Raw genomic sequence first — 22,042 nt, 5'->3', positions numbered from 1 at the left:
TGTTTCTACTTCCAGTGGTGCTAGTTATTTGATAATCATAGGAAAGAAAGGAGAGGGAGAGGTAACCTAGCATCAGAGAATGTGGTAATCCTGATTAAAATCAGGATTGTTTTAGTACCCACCGCTCACCTCCCACCTCCCACTCCCCTACCAGGGGCCCTTACTCTTCTTAATCAAGATGGGGTATAAATGACATATTAATAGTCAGATAGTAGGAGACATTGACAATACTGTAATGAAGCTATAAGAAACTTTTAGCTGATATGAACAAAGGTAGACCTGTTCTAACCATTCTGCTCAGAGATCTCAGTCCACATTAGAATAATGCTTCCTTTATGATGAGTTTACTGTGATGTCCTGAAAGCTCCAGAATCAGTGAGTTGGACAACCTTTTGAATTGTTAAACAGGACAGAGGGGAGATATCCTGGAATTTTGATCTGATTCTCTTTCTATAAGTTGTTCAAAGTCAATTAGCCTGCACATGCTGGAGAAAGGAGTAGAGAATTCAGAACTTCTTGACTCTGAGTTCAGCTTTCAAATTTATATATAACTTTGTATATATAAATATATTTATATAGATTTATAATCCATTGCCACCCTTTCCCCTCAAAGGATGCTAGGAAAAGATGGGTAGGTTACAGCAAATGCAAAAATTGTATATATTGAGGCTTGGAGGAAAGTTGGGTGGAGAAGAGTAGAGAGGAAAACCTGGAAACCCTAGGCCCCAGAAGAAGGGTTGGTGGGAGTCAAGAGACACTGCAACAAGGGAATCCGACTAGGAGAAGAGGAGGCAGGATACCCTGAAGGGAGGAAAAAGCAAAAACATGGTTATTTTGAAAAGAGCAGACTCAAAGGAAAGTACTGAATACCTAGGTATGGGAATGGGAAAGTCACCCAAGAGACCCTGGCACCAGGGTTTTTGGCTCTGGGGACTTTAAAGACTTAAAAGAAGGGAAGGGGTCTTTGAGTTTCATGAAAGTCAGTTATATCACCAGCCTGAAGACCAGATCTTTGCCCTTAGGGAGGTCTTTTGCCAGGCACAGTCAAAATGCCAATATCACCAATTTTGTGTTCTATTGGTAAGGCAGACTGTGACACTTCTAAACCATAACTCTAATGGAATGAACATTTAACTGCCTGGATCTCATGAGCTGATTTGGAAAATGGTCCCTCAGGAGAGGCCACTTCAGTGCCCTTTATGGGCTTTACCAACTCGCAGAACTGGCTGAAAAAACATAGGAAAATGACTAGGTAACAAGTAGATGATGCCCCTGCCAGATTGAGGGAAGGAACTGAGGCTGCAATAGGGGTGGGGAAATGGATAGAGGGCTGAAGGAAGCTGGTTTCTTCTTTTCTTGGTAGCAAGTTTGGATCCTGCAAAAGAAACTTAGTCATGAAGAAGCAGCTGTCATTACTCACCTGTGCCTGGCATTTATCTCACTAAAGTTAGTTAGGGAAAGACTGGGGATGGAGCTGGGCTTTGGTCAAGTTTTTCCTTGCCATTTCTTTTCCTTACCACACTGTTATGGTATGGAAAACACCAGAGGCTTTGAAAAGAAGACTCAGTAAGGATCTGATGGGGATTTATTTAGTCATCATGCAGATACTCTCTGAAAGTTCTTTTCTGGAGGAGGATGAACAAGGCTACCCTCCAGGTAAAATAAGTTAGCAATTTTTGAGTGTCCCAGTCCTGGACCACCTTACCTGCTCAGCAGAAAATGAACTTATATCTTAGATACTCAAGTCTTGAGCACAGGGTTGGAGGCCTTGCTTGCTATGAGCAATTAACAGCTTTTCATTAGGTTTGTGATTAGGGGGTGAAGAAACATAGAAAATGTGGAGGTTTCAGCTTCAATGCTACCTTCCTTCCTCTCCCTCACTACTGTTTTTGCTTTGGAAAAAAATTCCTTCCCAGTCAGTGGTGAGAGCTAGGTTCCCAGGACTTTACCTGTGTCTGGATGCGATTCAGGCCCCGGAACCAGAGAATCTGGCTACGGCGCAGCTCCATTTCTCCATGGTCAAATTCTTCCATTCCCTCAGCCAGGTGTCTCTGGCTGATTTCTTCTTTGGTGATGGCATGGCCAGCAGTCTTCAAGAAAGGCAATCTTGAAGTAGGTACTGAGTTAATTACCTATAGGGATGGGGACAATGAGAGAGGTGAAATCTCTTAAATCGAGACAAAAGTTCAGATTATAGATAAATATGAGAACTAGACATGGGAGGGGAGGAGAGTAAGGCATAAGGGTTGTTTAATCTATCATTTTATTTAGGAAGATTCCCAGTGTTCCAAGAAAAGAGAGTTTTCATTGCCTTGGTGACAGATCAAAATTTCCTCCCTTAAGTAGGTCCTAAGGCTGATTCTGCACAAAGATGCTCCTGGAATGAAGTTTCTTGTAGAAAAAGAAATATTTATTGCCATAATTTATTATTTACTAGCTTACTGTGGAAAGACAAATTAAATGTTTTTCTCCCACTTTTGATTCTTTAAGCTTATAAAACCATCTAATCTGATCTGTACTAACACTCAAAATAGCAGTTGCCCAAAGATACCAACCTGGATTTATTGAATTTCTAATTTGACTTCATTCCAACTAAAGTCATGTATAAATCTGGCTGTAAAATTTATTGTTTTCTTCTAAAGTACTCTCATATTCCTTGCCTTGGCCCATCTGTAGCATCAATGGTTCCTGGGATGCCTCTCTTGTCTTCTTTCCCAAAACTTGTTCTAGTGAGTGGGTTTACTGTTTCTCTGCCTACCCTCACCTTAATCTTTCCTTTTCTACTTCTTGCTGCAGCTAGTTTCTGAGGCCTCACTCCAAATCCCTTTCCAGTGACATTATGGGGGCAGCTAGGTGGCACAATGGATAGAGTCCTGGAGGACATGAGTTCAAATCCAGTCTCAGACACTTAATACTATCCAAGTTGTGTGACCTTGGGCAATTAATTTAACCACATTGCCTCACCAAAAAATGAATGATTTCCAATGACACTATCAATCTTGGATTCAAACCTAAATTTTGAGAAAATCCTTTTGACAGCTTTTGAGACCAATGAGAAGGCCATGATAATAATCCAGGGTAAGAGTTGGTGAGAGCCTGAACTAGTTGATGAATGAGTAAAGGGGATGAATACAAGAGATTTTGTAAAGATAAAAAAGACAATCCTTGGCAGTTGATTGGATAAGAAATAAGAGAGTAAGGGTCAAGGCTGACTTTGAGTTTGGTGATCTGCTACTGGAAATAGGGAAGTGAAGAAGAAGTGAGAGGAAAATGAACTTTTCTGTTTTGGATAAACTGAATTTGAGAAGCCTTTGGAATCTCCAAAGGGTAGGGGGTGCTGCTATATTGATTCAGACTCAGTTACATAGAGATGAGAGTGTTAGTCTCCAATACAGACCTGAGTATAGTGACTGACTAGTAAATGTGTTTCAGGCAAGCTGAACAGAGAAATGGGTCAGAAGTAAAAGAATGTTTTCCATGGCCCAGAATTTGTTCTTCAAGACTTCCAGGAAAGTGGGGAAGGAGGCAAATGCTCAGTCAGTGGGAGAAGTCTACAAACTAGTAGAAGAATCTTTGAAACCAAGTAGAGAAGCACCTCCCTCAGCTAGGGACTAACATGGACCTTAAGGACAAAGATGGAAGTATAATTTGGCTCCAATGGAAGTCATGACCCAAGGGTCTATAAATGGAAAGAAGTTGGAGATATAGGGAAGGGACCAAGAATCTTATCATACCTAGCCAACCTGAATATATCTTGCCTGAAGGATGAAGAGTTTGTTCACAAGATCTAGAGCCCAAAGGAGCCACAGAAATCATCTAACTCAATTTCTTCATTTGACAGATGAGAGAAGAGAGAAATAAGGTTGTCTAAGGTCATGCTAACCCTAAGCAGAAGAGCAAGGTCCTTGTGATCTCCCTCCATTGCTCCAATAAGCTCCTAAGCCTTCTACAATGCTATCATTCTCTGCCACAGATATCCCTTTCTTCATACCCATACAGCCATCACCTTAGGTTCAGGGTTTTATTTCTTCTCCCCTGGACAGAGGCTGTGATAACCTTTTTCATTATCTTTCCTACCTCCAGTCACTCTCCTTTGCAAAGTATCTTCCACTTTCACTACCAAAGGGATGCTCCTAAAGCATCTGTCTCTGCCCTTACTCCACAAGTTCAGTAGATAGCTCCTCCTCCCCCAGATCTCCAGGATCAACTCTAAGCCCTCAATTTGGCATTTCAAGTCTTTACAGTCTGCTCCCTTCTCATGTTTCCAGGTTTCACACATTTCCTGTCTTCCATGCACTCTCCAGTCCCATCCACCCAGCCTGCTAGCTATCCCCTAGCTCCCATGAACCATCTTGGTTTGGTCTTTGCCCTGGTTGTCCTCCTGGCATGCTCTCCTCTTCTAGTGTCTCTGGCTTCCTTTTGAAACCAAGCAAAAATACTACCTCTTGCATTTGCTTACGCCTTCCCCTTTAAAATAACCTTCCATATAATCAGAGAGCAGCAAGATGGCATCCTAATGCATAGAACACTGGACCTGGAGTCAAGATCTGAGTTCAAATCTAGACTCAGATTCTCACTAGCTGTGAAACCCTGGTCAAGTCATTTAAACTGTCTACTTCACCTTCTTATCTTTAAAATAATAGCAGTACCGACGTCCTTAAATGTACTATAAGTGCTATTATTCTTGCATGTACATGTTTTTTTTTCCTTTATTAGGATATGTCACTTAAAACAGGACCTGTTTTTGCTTTCCCTTTATAACTTATCATAGTGCCTATTAACTTTTTTTTTAAAGCTCTAAATACAATACTCTTCCAGTAAGGACATATCACTCAGAGAAAAGGATGTAAAAACAAACTACATTTGCCAATCTCTACCCCAATTTTAGTAAAGCTAGCATAGGATTTCTGTGGTTTTATACATTTATCTGTTTCCATGCCTTTTGTATAATAGTTTTATTCCTCAAGAGTTTCAAAAACTTCCTTTCAAAGAAATACAGCCTTATAGGAAAAAGAATGAATTTATTCCTAGACTTATCACAGGCATGCCTATGGTATAGTGCACTCAATATTAGCTTTGGAATCAGACAAACTGAGTCTACATCTTGGGTCTAAGACATACTGGCTATGTCACTCTGGGCAAGCCCAAGGCACTCCAAGGTTCAGTTTTCCCATCTGAAGAATGATGATCTGAAGACAATCAAAGATTCTTCTTAGTTTAAAATTTTAGAATGGTGAGGGGGTAGGGAAAAGTAGAAGTGAGGAGTAAATGGGGAACACCATGTGGTTACTCCTCATGAATGTGTAAATAAATCAAAGTATGAATTGATATATCATGACATGCATATAGAAGAATCAATGCTGGGAAGAATAATTGCCTTGGAGGCTTCAAGCTTTTATGCTCTTGATACTCTTCAAAATGTTAGGGTGTTTATTTCACCTTAGTTATTTCCTTTTGGTTTTCCCATCCAAAATGACTTTCTGCTTTCAGACCTCACATCTAATTTTCTTCCCTCCAATCCCATATACTTCATTCCTTCTCTGGCCTAGCTCTTTCTGCCTTCTAAGAGAACAATTAGCTAGTGAGTTTTTTTAAGGGGTACTTGAGGGTCCTGTCTCCATTTCCCTGTTCATACATGTACTCTAATGAAGAGTTTCTAGACACACAATTATTTAGCCTTTCTACTGTAATTTGTTTATTTATTTACAGGATCATAGAATGAATCTGAGGCCAGTTAGTGAAATTCCCTCATTTTACAGATGGAGAAAATGAATCTAGGCAAGTGAGTTGCTCAAGGTCACATGGATAGTATAGTAGGTAAGAAGATCCTGGATTCTTTACACTGAACCACTGGGTTTCATTTTAAGTAAAAACAAAAAAAGTATACAAACAACATCGATGAGGTTGGGGTACATTACAGCATCAAATTAATTTTTCCTCTCTTTTTCTCTTCTCTCCTCTCTCCTTTTCCTCTCTCTCCCCCCACCCACTCTTCAAAAATAGTTGTATTAATTGAAGGAAGTCCTTGAATATTGGTGTGTGTAGATTCCCCCACAATCCACATGTGATATTAATTGAATCCAGATAGCTAATGTAGTTGTCCCATATGTACATATGCTTTGTTTTTATAAGACTATACTAGTTATTGAATTTTTGTAAGCTGTCACTGGAACATTTTTTCACATTATTTTGTTGTACCATGTTTGAAATTTTTACAGTGCCTTAAATGTATTATTTTCTGAGGTAAACAAAGGTAAATTTCTCATGGTTCTTCTATAGCAGCACTTGGGGATTTTTTATACATTTATAACAGAGGAAAAATAAATCAGATTACAAATCCTGTTTTATTTTTGTTTAGTTTTTTAAATTTAAACTATATACAATCCTTTGGTTCAGATTGTAAATTTAAACTAAATTGCATTATATTAACTCAAAAGAGTGTGTTTCCCAAAGCATTGTTATGTTATATTGTGACAATATAATAAAATTATTCTTTCCTTCAAAAGTTTTAGGTGAGGCCAAGGTATGGCAGTGACAAACTTAGAATCCCAGGCAAAACTAGAGAACCAGAGAACAGAGAGATAGATGATTGGGGTCATCCAAATGCAATCTCCTTGAGGCTCTCATTATCATTATTTGTCACTATCCCTGGCCCACGAAAGGTGCTTAATCAAAGCTTTTAGCCCTTTAATACTTGGTACTTGCATCTGTGGGGGTAGCCCTTTCCAGTGTAGGTCAGTGTCCTCAAACTAGATGAGCACATAGCTGAGATAAGTGTGAGGGAAGAAGTGACTCACCTGGCCCCAGATCAGCTCTCCCATCCCAAGGAAAAGACACCATAGCCACTGGCTCAAGGTAAGGTTTGTGCAGTTAAAAGGTTTGCCCCCAAATTCCACTATCAGGACCTGGGAGAAAAAAAGAGACATATCACCAGAGCAGAAATGAGTGGTTGAATAATAGTGGCTCTTGCTTAGATAGGACCTTCAGTTAACAAAGAGCTTTTCTCACAACAACCTTGTGAAGTAGGTCATGAAAATGTTTTCATTATTTTAGAAATGAGGAAGCTGATCCTTAAGAGAGGAGAAGTGATTTGCTTATGATCACATAAGAGCCAGAGCCAGAACTCCTAAAGACTGAGAAATGAAATCAACTTAAAACAGACCAAAACACACCATACACAACTTAAAAAAACACACACAAAACTTGTTTTATGTTCTTTCTTTCTTATGACTGTTCCTCTCAAATCTGATGATTTTTCGCAATATGTTAAATGTTGTTAACATGTTAAATAAACATGTTAAATAAAATTGTATATGAATAATCTATATTAGGGTAGAAAAATGTGAAAAATGTGAAACTCAGAGCTTTACAAAGAAAGGTAAATGTTGAAAACTATCTTTGTATGTAAATGAAAAAAATGAAACAAAATCACTTTTTTCTTTTTGCAAAGCAATGGGGTTAAGTGGCTTGCCCAAGGCCACACAGCTAGGTAATTATTAAGTGTCAGAGACCGGATTTGAACTCAAGTACTCCTGATTCCAGGGCTTGTGCTTTATCCACTGCACCACCTAGCCACCCCAACAAAATCACTTTTAAGAAAGTTATAGAATCAACTGGTTCACTGCCTTCATTTTTACAGGTGAGTAAACTGAGACTCAGAGAGTGACTTGCCTAAAGTCACTTGCCTGAGCATAGAACTTGCTACCTGAAGTCAAACCTATCATGGGGGGGGGGTGGAAATGCATGGGTTTAGAATTGGAAGACCTGTGTTCAAATCCCAGTACTGCTGCTCACTGCATGTGATCATCCTAGCCTCACTCACCCTGGTCCTCCTTAACCAGGTTAACATCCTGGACTTGAGAAACAGAACCCTAGAAATCCTTGTCATTCACACAGACAAATTGGAGGGGGAAGAAGCCTTCCTTTTAATTCTCAGGGTGAACACTGTTAAAGATGGGATCCCAGAGAAAGGTATGGCATGGATATTATCCAAGGCAAGCACAGGTCTATTGCCTGTCATACTAACTCTCCTTCCTTGCCTAAATTAGTGCGATGCAATGGTAGGAGTTTCATGTATATTTAGGTGCAACATAATTGTCCATTTCCACAATGATGGATCAAGAGTAATATCAAGGAAATCCAGAAGGTTTTTTCACCCCCAGACTAAGCTCCATTCCCACATCACATTTGTATCAGGTTCAAAAACAACATCGAGTTCCAGATGAAGGACATCTAACTTCAGCCCCTACCCCACCCTGGCTGGTCTCTTGTTCTTCCTGCTCTCTTCTGGATGATCCTGCTCATCAGAAATTTCTTTTACCTGGGAGATAAATGTGCCCACCAGCACAGAACAGAAGATGGGGTTATTGAACATGCCTTCAAAAATATTCCTCTCCCCATGGATTTTTCGGGCATTGATTTCATTGAAGAGCTGCATTAGCACAAAAGTATTAAATACAATGGTATAATGTTGGGAGGGTGGGGCGTTTAGGCTGGCTTTCCTCCCACTGTCGATGTCAAAGAACTCTTCACCTGGGTAGGGGAGACAGAATAAGGTTGGGAGTGGGGTTAGGGGGACCCATGGGAACATAGGTCCCCAATTCTCAAAAAACCCAATTGCCTTGTCTTCTTCCCAAAACTCTGAGGCTTCCTTTCCTCATCCTGGCTCTGGCTCACCAAGAAAGAGAAGGGTAAAGATGACGACAAGTTGAAAGATTGCATGGCCAAGGATATTTTTCATCATGGTCCTGGAGATTAGTGGCTTGTCTCGGCCATAGGGTTTTCTCAGCAGCAATGCTTCCGTGGGTGGTTCAGTAGCCAGGGCCAGGGAGGCAAAAGTATCCATGATCAGGTTCACCCACAACATCTGCACAGCTTTCAGTGGGGAATCCTAGCAGGAAGAAGAGGATTTTTTTCTTTTAATTTTTTCCATAAATCTTTTGCACTCTTCAGCCCCATTCTTCCTTATACCCTACTCCCTATCAAAGTATAATAATTTTCTCAAAACTATTTCTCAAAAAAAGATTGATTTCTTTAGAGAGATTTCTTTTCAGTGATCTTATCATTAATTAAGAAATTAAGACTCCTGGAAGTTAATAATTTTCCCTCTCCTCTGTTTTTGCATAAATATTTGCATAAATTCTGCATAAATATTTTCCCTCTTTCCCAGTTCAAGTGTGGTCATTAAATCTCAGAGAATCAAACTTTATTTCTAACCTATATTTTCTGTCAATTTTGTTTTAGCCCTATATTTTAAGGCTTTTACAATTTTAGAGTTCACATTCCTCAAACAGAAGAAGCACTGGACTTTGGCATTAGGAGATCTAGAACCAAGTTTTAGTCCTAACACTTCCTAGTCAGTGACCACAGGCAAGGCATTTGTGACTTTAATGAAACTCCATTTGCCATTTCCATGTAAGATGGGATTGATATTTTTTGTATTGCCTTCATTATGTCTTCACATCATTGATATGTGGTGGCTATAAAGTGGTCAGTCATAAGAACTCATGTTTATAATTTCTGGAGTTCTTCTCAAAGACATCTGAAGAATTAGCAGATATCACAGAGGTGACCTGGGTTTCTCCTTTGCCCTAAAAGTGTAGAGCTCTCCTTTATCCTTCTCAGCTGCCACACTTCCCCATTTCCCAGCCACCTTTTGACCCATCCTTCAGACTGGGCTCCCTCACTGCACCTGGGTGATACAGGCCCCAAAGAAGGCCACAATCACAGCCACCACATTGACAGTAAGTTGGAACTGTAGGAACTTGGAAATGCTATCATAGACATTTCGACCCCACATCACTGCCTTAACAATACTGGAAAAGTTGTCATCTGTTAGAATGATGTCGGATGCCTCCTTTGCCACATCTGTGCCTGCAATGCCCTGTGGGAAAGAAGAAAGATCAAAATGAAGACCTGGAATGAGACCATCTACTTCCAGGCAGTTAGGACTCTTTTGGGAATTGAAAACACACTCAACTTAGCATGATCATGATGGCAGGAGCTTCAAGTTACCTTTATATCTCATTACATTGCTGCCCTCTGGACTTAGTAGCAAGATAATTTTCTATTTCCACTATGATGGACCAAGACCAATATCAAGAAAATCCACAAGGTTTTTCACCCTAGCACAAACCTCATCCACTGATCACATCCATAATTTCCCTCCAAGTTCTGTCATTCTATAATTTTATGAATCTATAGACTCAGAATACAGAGGATCTGAGAGAATGTGACACAGTACAAAGAGCACTAGATTTGAAAGACCAGATTCTCATCTCAACAAACATTTACTAGTTGTGTGACTGTCACTTCCTCTCTCTGGGCCTCAGTTTCCTCATCTGTAAAATGGGGGGTGGGGTGGACTTTATGGCCTCTAAATTCCTTTTCTGCCCTAAATCTATGACCCAGAAACCTAAGAGACTCTAGAACCAAGCGGTGACACCAGAGGGCGCTCCAAGCTAGGACAAAGAGGTCTTGGTCTCCAAAAACCTGGATAATTCCTTCATTCTGTGAGACATCAACCGATTGATTAGTTGAGTATTCATTAATCTCCAGGTACTGAGGATACAAATACAAAGAAGAAAATGATACCTAGTCACAATGAGTTGACATTCTAAAGGGAAAAAGGAAAGGCATACTACCCATTCTCCAGAAGGGAAGATCAAGGCTTGAGGAATGGAGAAAATAAGTTGCAAAATAAAAATAAAGGGATACAAAAAGGAACTGGAAGTTTCCCCCTGGGGAGAAATGGGGATGAAAGGGAGATTCAGAACAGTAAGGAATATTTAGAAGAGGGAGAAAACATGCATCTGGGGTAGAAGAGAGTCAGGGAGACAGAGGGAAGAATCAGGGCAAGCTTTAATAAAACCCAGGTAATGGAGCCTTTGACTGAACCTCAGAAGGACTAATAAGATTCTGAAAGGGAGTGCATTGAACATGCAGTCAGGAGCCAGTAGGTCAGTCTGACTTATGATCAAGTTATAGGAATGGGAAATAAGCCTAGAAGGCAGGTTGGGGTTAAGAATATGCAGACACCTTAAATGCACAGTCCTGAAAAAAATAAGGAATTTGTGTTTTATTCTCTTAAGCATTTGGGAGCCACTGAAAATTTTGAGCAGGACAGTTATATGGTCAGACAGATGCTTCTAGAAAAATATTTTAGTAATTATATGAAGGTACATTAAAGAGGGGAGAACAAGGCAGATCAGGCAGATGGCAAACATTAGTCCAGATAGAAATAATGAGAGTCTGGATCAGGGATGCTAAGAGTGTGGCCAGGTGGCCTGAGGGTACACCTGGTGGGCCTTGGCAACTGATTCTATTTGAGGGAAAAAAGAGGGAATGACCAAAGGAGAAAGTTCTTTTGAACAATTCAGGCATAAACTTAGCCCAATTTTTTTTCTTTTTACTCTCTAAACAAATTGGATTTTCAGATCATTGACTTCCTGGCCACTTACCCCTTCCTTCTTTCTCATCATTCCCCACCACACATACTACAATTCAGATTCTCATCACTTAATCTTTATAATTCTTCCTCTATAATCTTTTCTCTTCAATCCATCCTGCACACCAGATGTCAAATATGTAGCCCACATAAGTCATCAAAATATAATTGAGAAAAATGTGGCAAAACACATAAAGATACAACAGAATATAGTTAATGTTCATATTTGGCTTTCTAAGTCAAAGGCAAGCATGAACCAATGGAGAGTTCTGAACAAGTATGTGGAAAGTAAATGTATCATGAAACCTGAAGTTCAAAGTCCTAGACCTAACATTAAAGATGCTCTCTAACTTGGCCTCAGTTGGTAACCTAACCTCTCATTATTCTTGTCACTCTTCCCACTCAAGTAGACTAGTCTCCCAAATACCCTCACATGACCATGCTTTTAAAAAAATCTCATCATTTATCCCTCTCCTGTCCCACCACAATTCCACTTACATGACACTGAAGGACCTTATCCAGTAAGTCACTTTCTCACTTGCTTGAGCCAGAATAATCCCCACTTCTTGCCTATACTCACTTGGAGCTTAATCCTTGGCATTATTTGTAGTCTTCTTACCAATATGCCTTTATTTTCCCAACCTGAAGAACAGAGACTCTCTGATACTTGGTATTTGCCATAACAGCTAGTTAGAGCTGGGCATTCAGTGTTTGTGAGTTCAATGACACTGTGTGCAGTGTCATCACATATGTGTAGTAGGACTTGTTCCTGGGTGAATTACAAATCAAATGTTTTTGCTTCACTGGGAAACCATCTTTCTAAATTACTTTCCAGTTTCCTCCACTCCACATTCCACCCCCCCCCAACAATACAACATATAATAGAGAGAGAGTTAGGGAAAGGTCATAAACAGTAGGGTGAGGAGACATGAAGTGTCAAGGGCACCAGAAACCTGTCTTGGCTTCCAGTTTAGAGAATGCAATTTGAGCCAAAGAGAGAACTGGTTACCATGGCAAAGCCGACATCTGCTTTCTTCAAGGCTGGCCCATCGTTGGTACCATCCCCAGTAACAGCCACCACCTGCCGTTGATCCCCCACAGTGCTGTCAATGATGCCTGTAAAACACATGTGCTAAGTGCAATAATCACAAGTATTCTACTAACCTCATGCACAAAATCTTGTTTTGGAGTCTCATCCCAGTCCCCCCCTTTTTGTTCGTCTTCTTCTTTCCCTTTCCTTTGGGTCTTGGGCTTTTCTGTGACAATATTCTAATCAGCATTGCCTTGGTATCCTTTACAGTTGAAAAACCAATGAGACCCTGGAGCATGACATTCTGCATTAATCTTCTCTAAACTGTATTAAGCTGTATTGAGCTTCCTAAAGACTCAGAGACTTTTTTCCCTTGCTGGTTCTTTCCTTAACACAGGACTCCGCCCCCAAATAGTCCTGAGAGAGAGGTTTGACTTCCTGCTGCAGCTCATACCTGCTGCTCTTTAATTGACAAAAGCCTGGTCTCACCTTTCACGAGTGTGTGCTTGTCAGTAGGGGATGATCTAGCCAGCACCCGAAGCCTGGGCCATATCTTGTCTAACTGTTCCTGCTGCACCTATCAACAGTGAACAACCCCAACCCAGTAGATTGGTCAAGAATGAAGGAAACGGTGCCCACCTCCAAATACCTTGACTGCAGGGCACTCAATCTAATCCTGGCCAGAACCCAAGACTTTAAGTACACCCTGGGAACCCATAGTCTTTTGATCCAGGATACTCTGGCTTCTGCAATCTGTGGATTAATTCTACAGAGGCCCATTTATCTTCCTCATTACTCTGGCACTCAGCCTCAAACCCCAGATGCTCTAGAATCCCAGCACCCACCTCACCCTTCTCATTTTGGAAAACTTGGTTGAAGTCTTTGCACTCTATACAGAGGTATTCATCATGATGACTCAGGATGCCACACTTAATGGCAATAGTTCGGGTTGTATTGATATTGTCTCCTGTCACCATGCGAACAGTGATGCCAGCTCTTTGGCTCTTGCAGATGGCTTCAGGGACCTATGGAAATATATAGGAGAAGGAGGAGAAGATAAAGAGAAGAAAGGTAGTGGCTATACTAAATGAAGTATGTTATTTCTGTTCAGGGGCATTATGAGGAGAAGAGATCCTTGTAAAGATGATTAGAGGAAGAAAGAAGGCTAATACTTGCCAAATGCTCTAGACCTCACCCATTGTTCCCTTTCTTGCCTGGAAGTTATTTCTTCAACACCCCATCTAGCAGTACCAATATGTTCAGGGTAAACTTAATTCTTCTTACTATTCCTTAGGACCAACTTTCCTCTTCATACTCAATGTCATAGAAGAGAACTGTATTGAATTTTGCTTGTGAGGTTAATAACAGCAACAAAAATAATGGCTAGCATTTATGTGGTACTTTCAGGTTTTTCAGAACTCTCTAAATATATTATTTCATTTGATCCCCACAAACCTGGGTTATTAACTTGTATTATCACCCCATTTTCCAGATAAGAAACTGAGCTTGACAGAAATGAATTGGCCTGCCCAGGGTCACATAGCTAGAAAATGACTGAGGCCAAATTTGAACTCAGATCTTCCTTACTCTAACTTTATACATTATTCTATTTAGCTGCCTAAGTGTAAGATGGATGAGTTAAGGTGATGAATGCAAGTGTGAAACTGTCCCCAGTCCCAGGAGCAAGATTCAGCTTAGCCTCTTTAGTTTTCATCACTCAAAATAGCAAAACTCATAAAACTTAGCCTTGTTTATTACTCACTAACACAACATATCATCTTCAATATTCATTAGTGCTTTCTGGGATGAGAGTGGATGCAAGATTACCTCTTAAAGAATGGGGAAAAAAGAGGCCAAAACAGAAGTAGATGAAGTGGTTAATTGACCTAAGGTCACATGGTGAAAAAGAGAGCTAGATTCCTTGGAAGTCTAAATTTAAAAAAAAAAGGCTAAATAAAAAGATCAATAGTTATACTCTCTTCCTCTGTTAGGGCACAGGTCTTACCTCTGGTCGCACAGGGTCTTCAATGCCAACCACAGCGATGCAAGTCAACAAAGAGAGTATCTCACTTTCGTTTTCCCAGTTAGGCTCCTCTGTGAAGTCCCGGTAAGCAAGACAAATGGTCCGAAGTCCCTCACAGGCCATCTTCTCGATTACTTTACGTGCTATGCTTTCTTGTTCTTTGTGCTTGAACAACTGTGAATTCCCATTTTTGTCCAAGATCCAGGAGCACCTGGGGAAAAGATGGAGTCAGGGGGTAGTATCACATAGAACTATCCTCTTCAAAAAATCTTATTTCAGTTTCTTTATTGGGACATGGCAGTCACCCAGTTTGCAAAACCATTGTCAGAATGAGAATACAAGTTCTGACAGGTCCTATGAAGCTGGAAGGGTTGTGAGAAGAGTCACCACAAGAGATTGTGCCCATTGTCTTCTGACAAGTTTAGCTAACTTATCTCCAGCAATTTTGCTAGGATATGACAGAATTAATCACACAAAGACTAACAATAACCTGTTTACAATCTACACTGGAGGAGGGAGAAGTGTGGGAAGCCTGGGAATGGAAACATTTTCAGAATAAGTTTCTAAACCAATGAGGAAATGAACAATTTAAGTTGAGTTTCATAAAAATCATAGTCACAAAGGATTGGAAATTAAGGGGATTGCCCAAATTGTAGTATGTGAATGTGATGGAACGCTATTGTTCTATAACACATGAGGGGCAGAACTTCAGAAGAGCCTGGAAAGACTTCCATGAACTGATACTGAGTGAAGTGAGCAGAACCAGAAGAATATTACACACATTAACAACAACATTGGGTAATGATCAACTATGATGGACTTGGTCATTTTAGCAGTATAATGATCAAAGATAATTCTAAAAGACTTGGGATGGAAAATACTATCCATATCCAAAGAAGGAACTGTGGAGTTTAAATGCAGACCAAGGTTTACATCTTCTATTTTGGGGAGTTGTCTTACATACATTATATTGCTTTCTCTCTCTAATGTTTTTTCTTCAGTTTGGATTTGATTCTTCTTTCACAACATTATTAATATGGATTTATTGTGGTTTATGTTTATGTTTAGCATGGTTATACATATAGAACCAATATCAGACTGCTTTCTGTTGGGGGGGAGGGAGGGAACAGAGGAAGGGAGAAAAATGTAAAACTCAAAACCTTGCAAAAATGATTGTTGAAGGGGCAGCTAGGTGGCACAGTGGATAAAGCACTGGCCCTGGAGTCAGGAGTACCTGGGTTCAAATCCAGTCTCAGACACTTAATAATTACCTAGCCGTGTGGCCTTGGGCAAGCCACTTTAACCCCATTTACCTTGCAAAAAAACCCCAAATCTATAAAACAAATGACTGTTGAAAACTACTGTTGCATGTAGTTGAAAAAATAAATTATTCAATTTTTTTTTTTAAAAAAAGAGTATCATGAAAATAACGATGTGATTGCTTTCTCAACCAAGTTCATGGATTCCCTGAAATTTAGCCATGCATCCCCTTGGTGGCTCCGTAGACCCTAGATCAAGAAAACCTCTACTATACAGTCTCTATCTGGATAGAAACTACCTGCATAGTAAACTGTAAAACTATGATTGTTGGGATAAGGCGCAGTCTTGGTGGTGAGTATTCTTCTCTACATGTGCATTCTTCTATGTTTGTTCCTGTTTATCAAAGATAATTTCTTTGGATTTATTTGCTATTTTGAAGCTTCAGTTCCATTTCTGATTCAACAAATTCTTCCAGAGTTGACTACATGAACTAAATTGCTGCTGGTCCTTCAGTTATACAATCAATCTTTAAAAACTTCTTTTTTGGGTTGATCACTTTATGAAGTATATGAAGTGAAATATCAGGGTTGGAAGGGACTACTGACTGAATGCAATACCCCATTTTACAGATGAGGAGACTGAGACCTGGAGAGAAAAGTAATTTGCCCAGTGTTACATAGGGAGTAGATTGCAAAACTTGGTTCTGAATATCTAGGAACTAAACTCTATTATTCAGACCCCCAATCTTGGGTTTTTTTTAAGTCTTCAAAGATGACCTTCCCCAATATTTTGAATGCTTCTAGGCTCCACCTTTTCCCCAACCCCAAGTATTAACTGGAGTGGCTCAGAGAGATTTTATAATCTGAGCCTGATAATTTGGAAGAGAAACATGCTAACAAAGGGGAAAAAAGGAAGTCATAATGAGTTCTAGAAATTACTTCTCGGAGGTTTGGGTTGATCAGTCCTCAATCTTCTCTCTTAGTATCAAAGAAGGGAGATATATGGATGTGCTGAAAAGAACACTGGGCTTGAACTCAGATCTAAATTAGAGGTCAGGCTTCAACATTGATTAACTTATGACCCTAGACATTGTAACCTCTGAGACTTAGTTTCTTAAAATGTAAAATATTAGCTTAAGCTATAAAATGGTATCAAATTATCCAACAGAGTTGTTGTGTGGAAACTCCTTTGTAACGTTTTTATGCAATATATATAAATATTGAGTAATAGTTTTCTCTTTTTTTTGTGTGAGGAAGAAGGGATGAGGAGGATGCAGGCCTGTAACTTCATTGTCACTTCTAATCTAGGTATTACCTCCCAGTGCACTTTGGAAGAGTCGTTATTATGTGATATTACTTGTGGTCATCTTTGCTAACCTTCTCTAGTCCATACTCTGATCTAGGGCAGGAGAATTGACATAGACCAGGACAGAAAAGAACATTCCTGACATCACCCCAAGTAGATGGTATTATCAATAACAGTGCTCATTAGGGTAGATTCTCTGCTTTGTATAGAAGAAGGAATAGGGTCAAAAAATATTTTCCTCTATGATTAAGCTTTTCTAATCAGTGAAAGAATTCCTTCTTCCCAAAGGACAATCTAAAGGATTCCAGCAAAGAGATGATACAACTCCTTTTAGAGGGGTCCTGGAAATCTAAGAGGAGGGTAGATATAAATGGAAAGGAGAAGAGAGGGAAGGCCTGCTTCTCCTTACTCCACCATCAGAGACGTCCTTTCCTTTAACCCATTGCACTCTTAAGCAGGGATGCACTTAGGTGTGCTCTCATAAAGGTATTGTATCCAGTGTTGAAGAGTTTAGAATAATGTCAAAATTCTTGGGTTACCTCTACCTCAGGGCTTGTTAAGCTAGGTGGGATCTATGGAGATATTTCAGGTTATCCATAAACTTAGATGAGGGGGAAATGACACCTTTATTTCAACATATATAATTGCTTTCCTTTGGAATCCTCTATATATTACTTTATGATTTAAAAACATTATTATAGCAAGAGATTTATAGGCTTCATCAGACTGCCAAAGGGGTCAATGACACCAAAAAGGAATAAGAACTCCTGGTTTAGTTTCTATCTTTCAAACCCTTATGTCTAATCTTACTTTCTTTTTTCTGTACCCTGATGGGGAGGAGGATGTGGTTGTGGGAGGAGAAGGAAACAGTAGAAGGACTCTCTCCATTGAGTGGATGAAGTTAGGTAGGGCTTAATGAGGTCCCATGATTTGAATGTGGCCACACACCACTTTGGCATGGAGAGAGTCAGGGGAAAGTCTCCAGCTGCCCAAAGGCAGAATAAAACTATATGGAAGTTTTGCTAGAGGGAGGGCCTTATGAAAAGGATTATGGGATGGCCTACTTTTTCAGGAGAATCTCTGAGGCCCCCTTGCTGTACATTAGAAAAGTCCCATCTTGGTTCTTGATAACTGTGTTCATTGATTTACACGCTGAATTGAAGATGTAGATTTTGTAGAATTTTTCCTCTGGTACCTCATTCCTTATTGCCTGGTAGTCACATTTCAGATCCTTGACCAAGCCCAGTAAGGCACACTCGGTCTTGTTGCCCACCTGCCGAGGAAGTCCTCCTTCTTTCTCTGGAGGCTGAAAAAGAAATAACATGGAGGCTAAATGAGAAGTCCTAAATCAAGGCAAGAGGGGAAAAAAGGGAGTCAAAGGCACATGGAATTACTGTGACTTTCTTAGAAGCCCAGCTGGCTAGTCACTTCCCGACTATGTGACATTTTATTTGTTTCAAGGGCAGTGAGGGATGAGGAGGAGGAGGAAGAAGAGTAATGGCCTAATCCCCTAGACATATTGTCTTGCCTGCCCTGGAAAAGGTCTTTTATTCTTTGGATAAAGGGGAATGTTTATTGTCAGTTGGTGAGACTTCCTCTGCTATATGCATAAGTATCTCTGCCCCTAAAGGTTGCTTCTGCTTGAGACTTGATAGGTACTTATAGGGCCCAAGACTCCATTCATATTTCCATATTTCCTAATCTCAAGCCATTAGTCTTCATATGCTATGCTCAGGGGGGGGGGATTTATTGTAGTGCAGTGGAAAGCTGGACTTGGGAACAGATGACCTGTGTTTGAATTCTGACTGCCATTTACTAGAAATGTGACCTCAGGCAAGTCACTTAAGCTTTCCTGCTTTGACCAGGGATTTCAAAATTCCCTTTTCCTATACAGTTAAAACCTAGAGTCAGGGGAGAGCATACCAAGATCTTGGAGGTGTAGCCACTGTTGATGGCAATGCCGCTGACAAGGAGGATCAGGGTATTAGGTGCAATGACATCTGCACTAGGGACCGTCTTGTAGTGGGTGTCCCCTATGTAGACCTGTACCACTGTCATGCGGTTCAAGGTCAGTGTGCCTGTCTTGTCTGAGCAGATGGCCGTGGCATTCCCCATAGTTTCACAGGCATCCAGGTGACGCACGAGGTTATTATCCTTCATCATTTTCTGCCAGAAGAAAAGAATTATGAGAATTGGCAGGAACTTCTCCAAAACAGAGGACTTCCAATTCAAACCTGTCCTCTCCTCTCCCATTCACTAATCTCTTTCTTTGAATAAAAAAAGTCCAAGATGAATTTTGTGGGTTTGGTTAAAAATCAAAATCTTTGGAGGATACTGAAATGATGACCAAATGGAAGAGGGGTCCCTACCTACTATGGATGCTGTATTTCAACAAATGTTCTGAGGCAAAGTGAGGTATCCATGTTCTCTCTCTGAGGGAACATGATCCACTCCCAAGCCATTCCATGCTGCTATAACTTTCCCTTCCCCCTCAGTGTTCTTTCTATAGGAAGGAATGATGAAGACCATTCTTCACTTTGACAGAACAGGCCAGTGAGATGGTGACAGCCAATGGCAACCCTTCTGGTACAGCCACGACAAGCACAGTGATCCCAATGATGAAGAACTTGACAAAGTACTGGATGTAGACGGGGGTGCATTCTTTCTTCCAAATCTGACCTTGCAATCCAAATGTGTGGATCGCAAAGGACAATATTAAGACGAGAACTGTGATAACAGACATGAAAAGACCTGTCCAGGGAATACAAGCAACATTAGATTGGACTCAAAGAGCCCTTCTGGGACATGAGGGACCCTGAACTTCAAGGTTCAAAACTTTCTTCTTTAGAAACATGCCTAAAATTTATTCCTAGTCCTTCCCTTTGTCATACTGCTATCCAACTCTAATTCTAATTGACTCATCCATTAGAATGAAACCCTAGAGTACAAAGAATAATACCTACTAAAGTGCTCTGAATGCTGCAGGTGTTTTAGTTTCTGAACAAGGAGAAAAGCCTAAATCCTTACCCATAGCTATGCCCCTTAATTCATGATTTAAGTTTATGGGCACTCATCCCAAACTGAACTTGCCTAGATGTTAATGTAACTCTTTACCTTTAGACTGGGTAACTAACTCTTGCTCACTCAACCTTAACTCTCCCTCAATTGGGATTGTGTATTGAAGAGTGAAATTCAAGATGGCAGTAGTGGGAGATGAAATTTTAAGAAGGGATCTTAAGTAGGCCAGGAAGAACTTAGAAAAAAGTGGTAGCCAATTTTTACTTGCTAATTTGTCTTTTAACTAATTCCATGACCAAGGCATACAGTATCAGTAAGGCAATGAGTGAACTCTAAATCTGAAACATAGAGGAAAGGGATATGGGTTGGTAAAAAGCCCCTCAAGGATAGATTTAATGTTAAGTCACAAGGAGCAAGGAAATCTGTATCTCCAGTACCTAGTGATGTGCTCTACACAGAGGTCTTTAATAAAAGTTGAAATAGAAAACTGACTATAAATCATCCAGAAATGTTAAGATTAAACCAATAATTTTCATTCAACAAGCAATTTATTAAATAAATGCCTACTCCATGTTATTAGGTACTAAGGATACAAAAATAAAAGTGAGGTGCAGATTCCCTCAATCTATTGTTAAGATGAGGGACTTTGTAGTTGTTGTTCAGTCCTGATCAACTTTTCATGACCACATTTGGGTTTTTCTGGGCAAAGATACGGCAGTGATTTGCCATTTCCTTTTGTAGCTTATTTTATAGATGAGGAAACTGAGGCAAGCAGAGGTAAGTGACTTGTCCAGGGTCACACAGCTAGTAAGTGTCTGAAGCTGAATTGGAACTTAGGAGGATGAGTCTTCCTGATTTCAGACCCAGCATATGTGCACTATGTTGCCACCTAGCTATCATGTTAATGACAGAATCAAGATCCTAAAAGGTATAAAGGTTAGAAGAGAGTGTGGATTTAAAAAGAGTCTTTCATCTGAGTTTAAGGGAAAAAAAATCCAGGTGTGAGGCTATTTAAAATCATTCCATATAATGATCAGTTGTAGCAATAATAATGTCTAACATGTAGAATAAAAGATTAGTAAGAAAAAGCACATAACGGTTTCCCCAAATTATTGGGGCAGGTTAAATATGTTCTAGAGGGAAGTAGATTTTGGCTCATTATAAATAAACAACTTTTTAACAACCAGAGTTCGAGTGGAATGGTCTACTTTGGGAGGCAATGAGCTCCTGATTATAATTGGATTCTCAATTGGCAACTGAATAATCACTTGTTGAAGATGTCACAGGTAGGATTCAGGTTAAGGATTCAGATCAGATATTAAAGGTCAATCAACCAAAAAAAATTGTTAAGTTGGAATCAGAAAGACCTGAGTTCAAATCCAACTTCAGACGCTTCCTACCTTTGTGATCCTGGGCAGGTCACTAAGCTTCTCAGTTCCTCAGTTTCCTCAACTCTAAAAATGAGGATAATAATGGTGCCTACTTCTCATGGTTGTTATGAGTATCAAATGAGATCACTGAAAAGCACTTTGTAAGCCTTACAACATTATGGAAAAGTTAGCTATTATGAATAATAATAATAATAACAATAATACAAGATAATTTTCAGATGGAGGTAGCAGTGATTAGTAGCTGGGAGGACAGGGAAGATGTCATCTGGAAGGGGGTCCCTGTACCAAGCCTCAATCTAAGAAGTGGAGGTGGGGAGGGAGATAGATTCCTTCCATTTCTTCAGTTTTGTTGACTCTTAGATTGGATTGAACTGCAGTGGATGAGGTAGAGAAGGAGTATGGTCAGAGAAGAAAGAAGAGAAATGAAGGAGGGAAGGAAGGAAATAAGTATTGATTAAATGCCTTTTATGGGCCAGGGACAATACTAGTCTCATTTGATCCTGACAACAACCCTGGGAGGTCGGTACTGTTATTATCTACATCTAACAGTTGAGGAAACTGAGGTAGAC

The 22,042-nt window shown here is 40.0% G+C and overlaps 1 protein-coding gene across 1 annotated transcript in view; it reads right to left on the bottom strand.

Moving 5' to 3' along the window:
• The window catches only part of LOC141513006 (plasma membrane calcium-transporting ATPase 4-like), a 45,433-nt gene that overhangs the window by 5,547 nt on the left and 17,844 nt on the right, over nt 1–22,042 (bottom strand). The window contains exons 8-19 of the mRNA XM_074222419.1: nt 19,601–19,815; nt 18,988–19,230; nt 18,129–18,370; nt 14,482–14,710; nt 13,322–13,501; nt 12,966–13,053; nt 12,456–12,562; nt 9,692–9,883; nt 8,677–8,890; nt 8,321–8,532; nt 6,798–6,905; nt 1,950–2,132 (exon numbers count right to left, since the gene is read on the bottom strand). Of these exons, the coding sequence (XP_074078520.1) occupies nt 1,950–2,132; nt 6,798–6,905; nt 8,321–8,532; nt 8,677–8,890; nt 9,692–9,883; nt 12,456–12,562; nt 12,966–13,053; nt 13,322–13,501; nt 14,482–14,710; nt 18,129–18,370; nt 18,988–19,230; nt 19,601–19,815 (2,213 nt within the window). The remainder of the gene's footprint in view (nt 1–1,949; nt 2,133–6,797; nt 6,906–8,320; nt 8,533–8,676; nt 8,891–9,691; nt 9,884–12,455; nt 12,563–12,965; nt 13,054–13,321; nt 13,502–14,481; nt 14,711–18,128; nt 18,371–18,987; nt 19,231–19,600; nt 19,816–22,042) is intronic.

This window comes from Macrotis lagotis, chromosome 2 (genome assembly GCF_037893015.1).
Source record: "Macrotis lagotis isolate mMagLag1 chromosome 2, bilby.v1.9.chrom.fasta, whole genome shotgun sequence".
Taxonomy (NCBI): domain Eukaryota; kingdom Metazoa; phylum Chordata; class Mammalia; order Peramelemorphia; family Peramelidae; genus Macrotis; species Macrotis lagotis.
The sequence above is the reverse complement of the archived record's forward strand: the minus strand, read 5'-3'. Positions and strand labels throughout refer to the sequence as shown.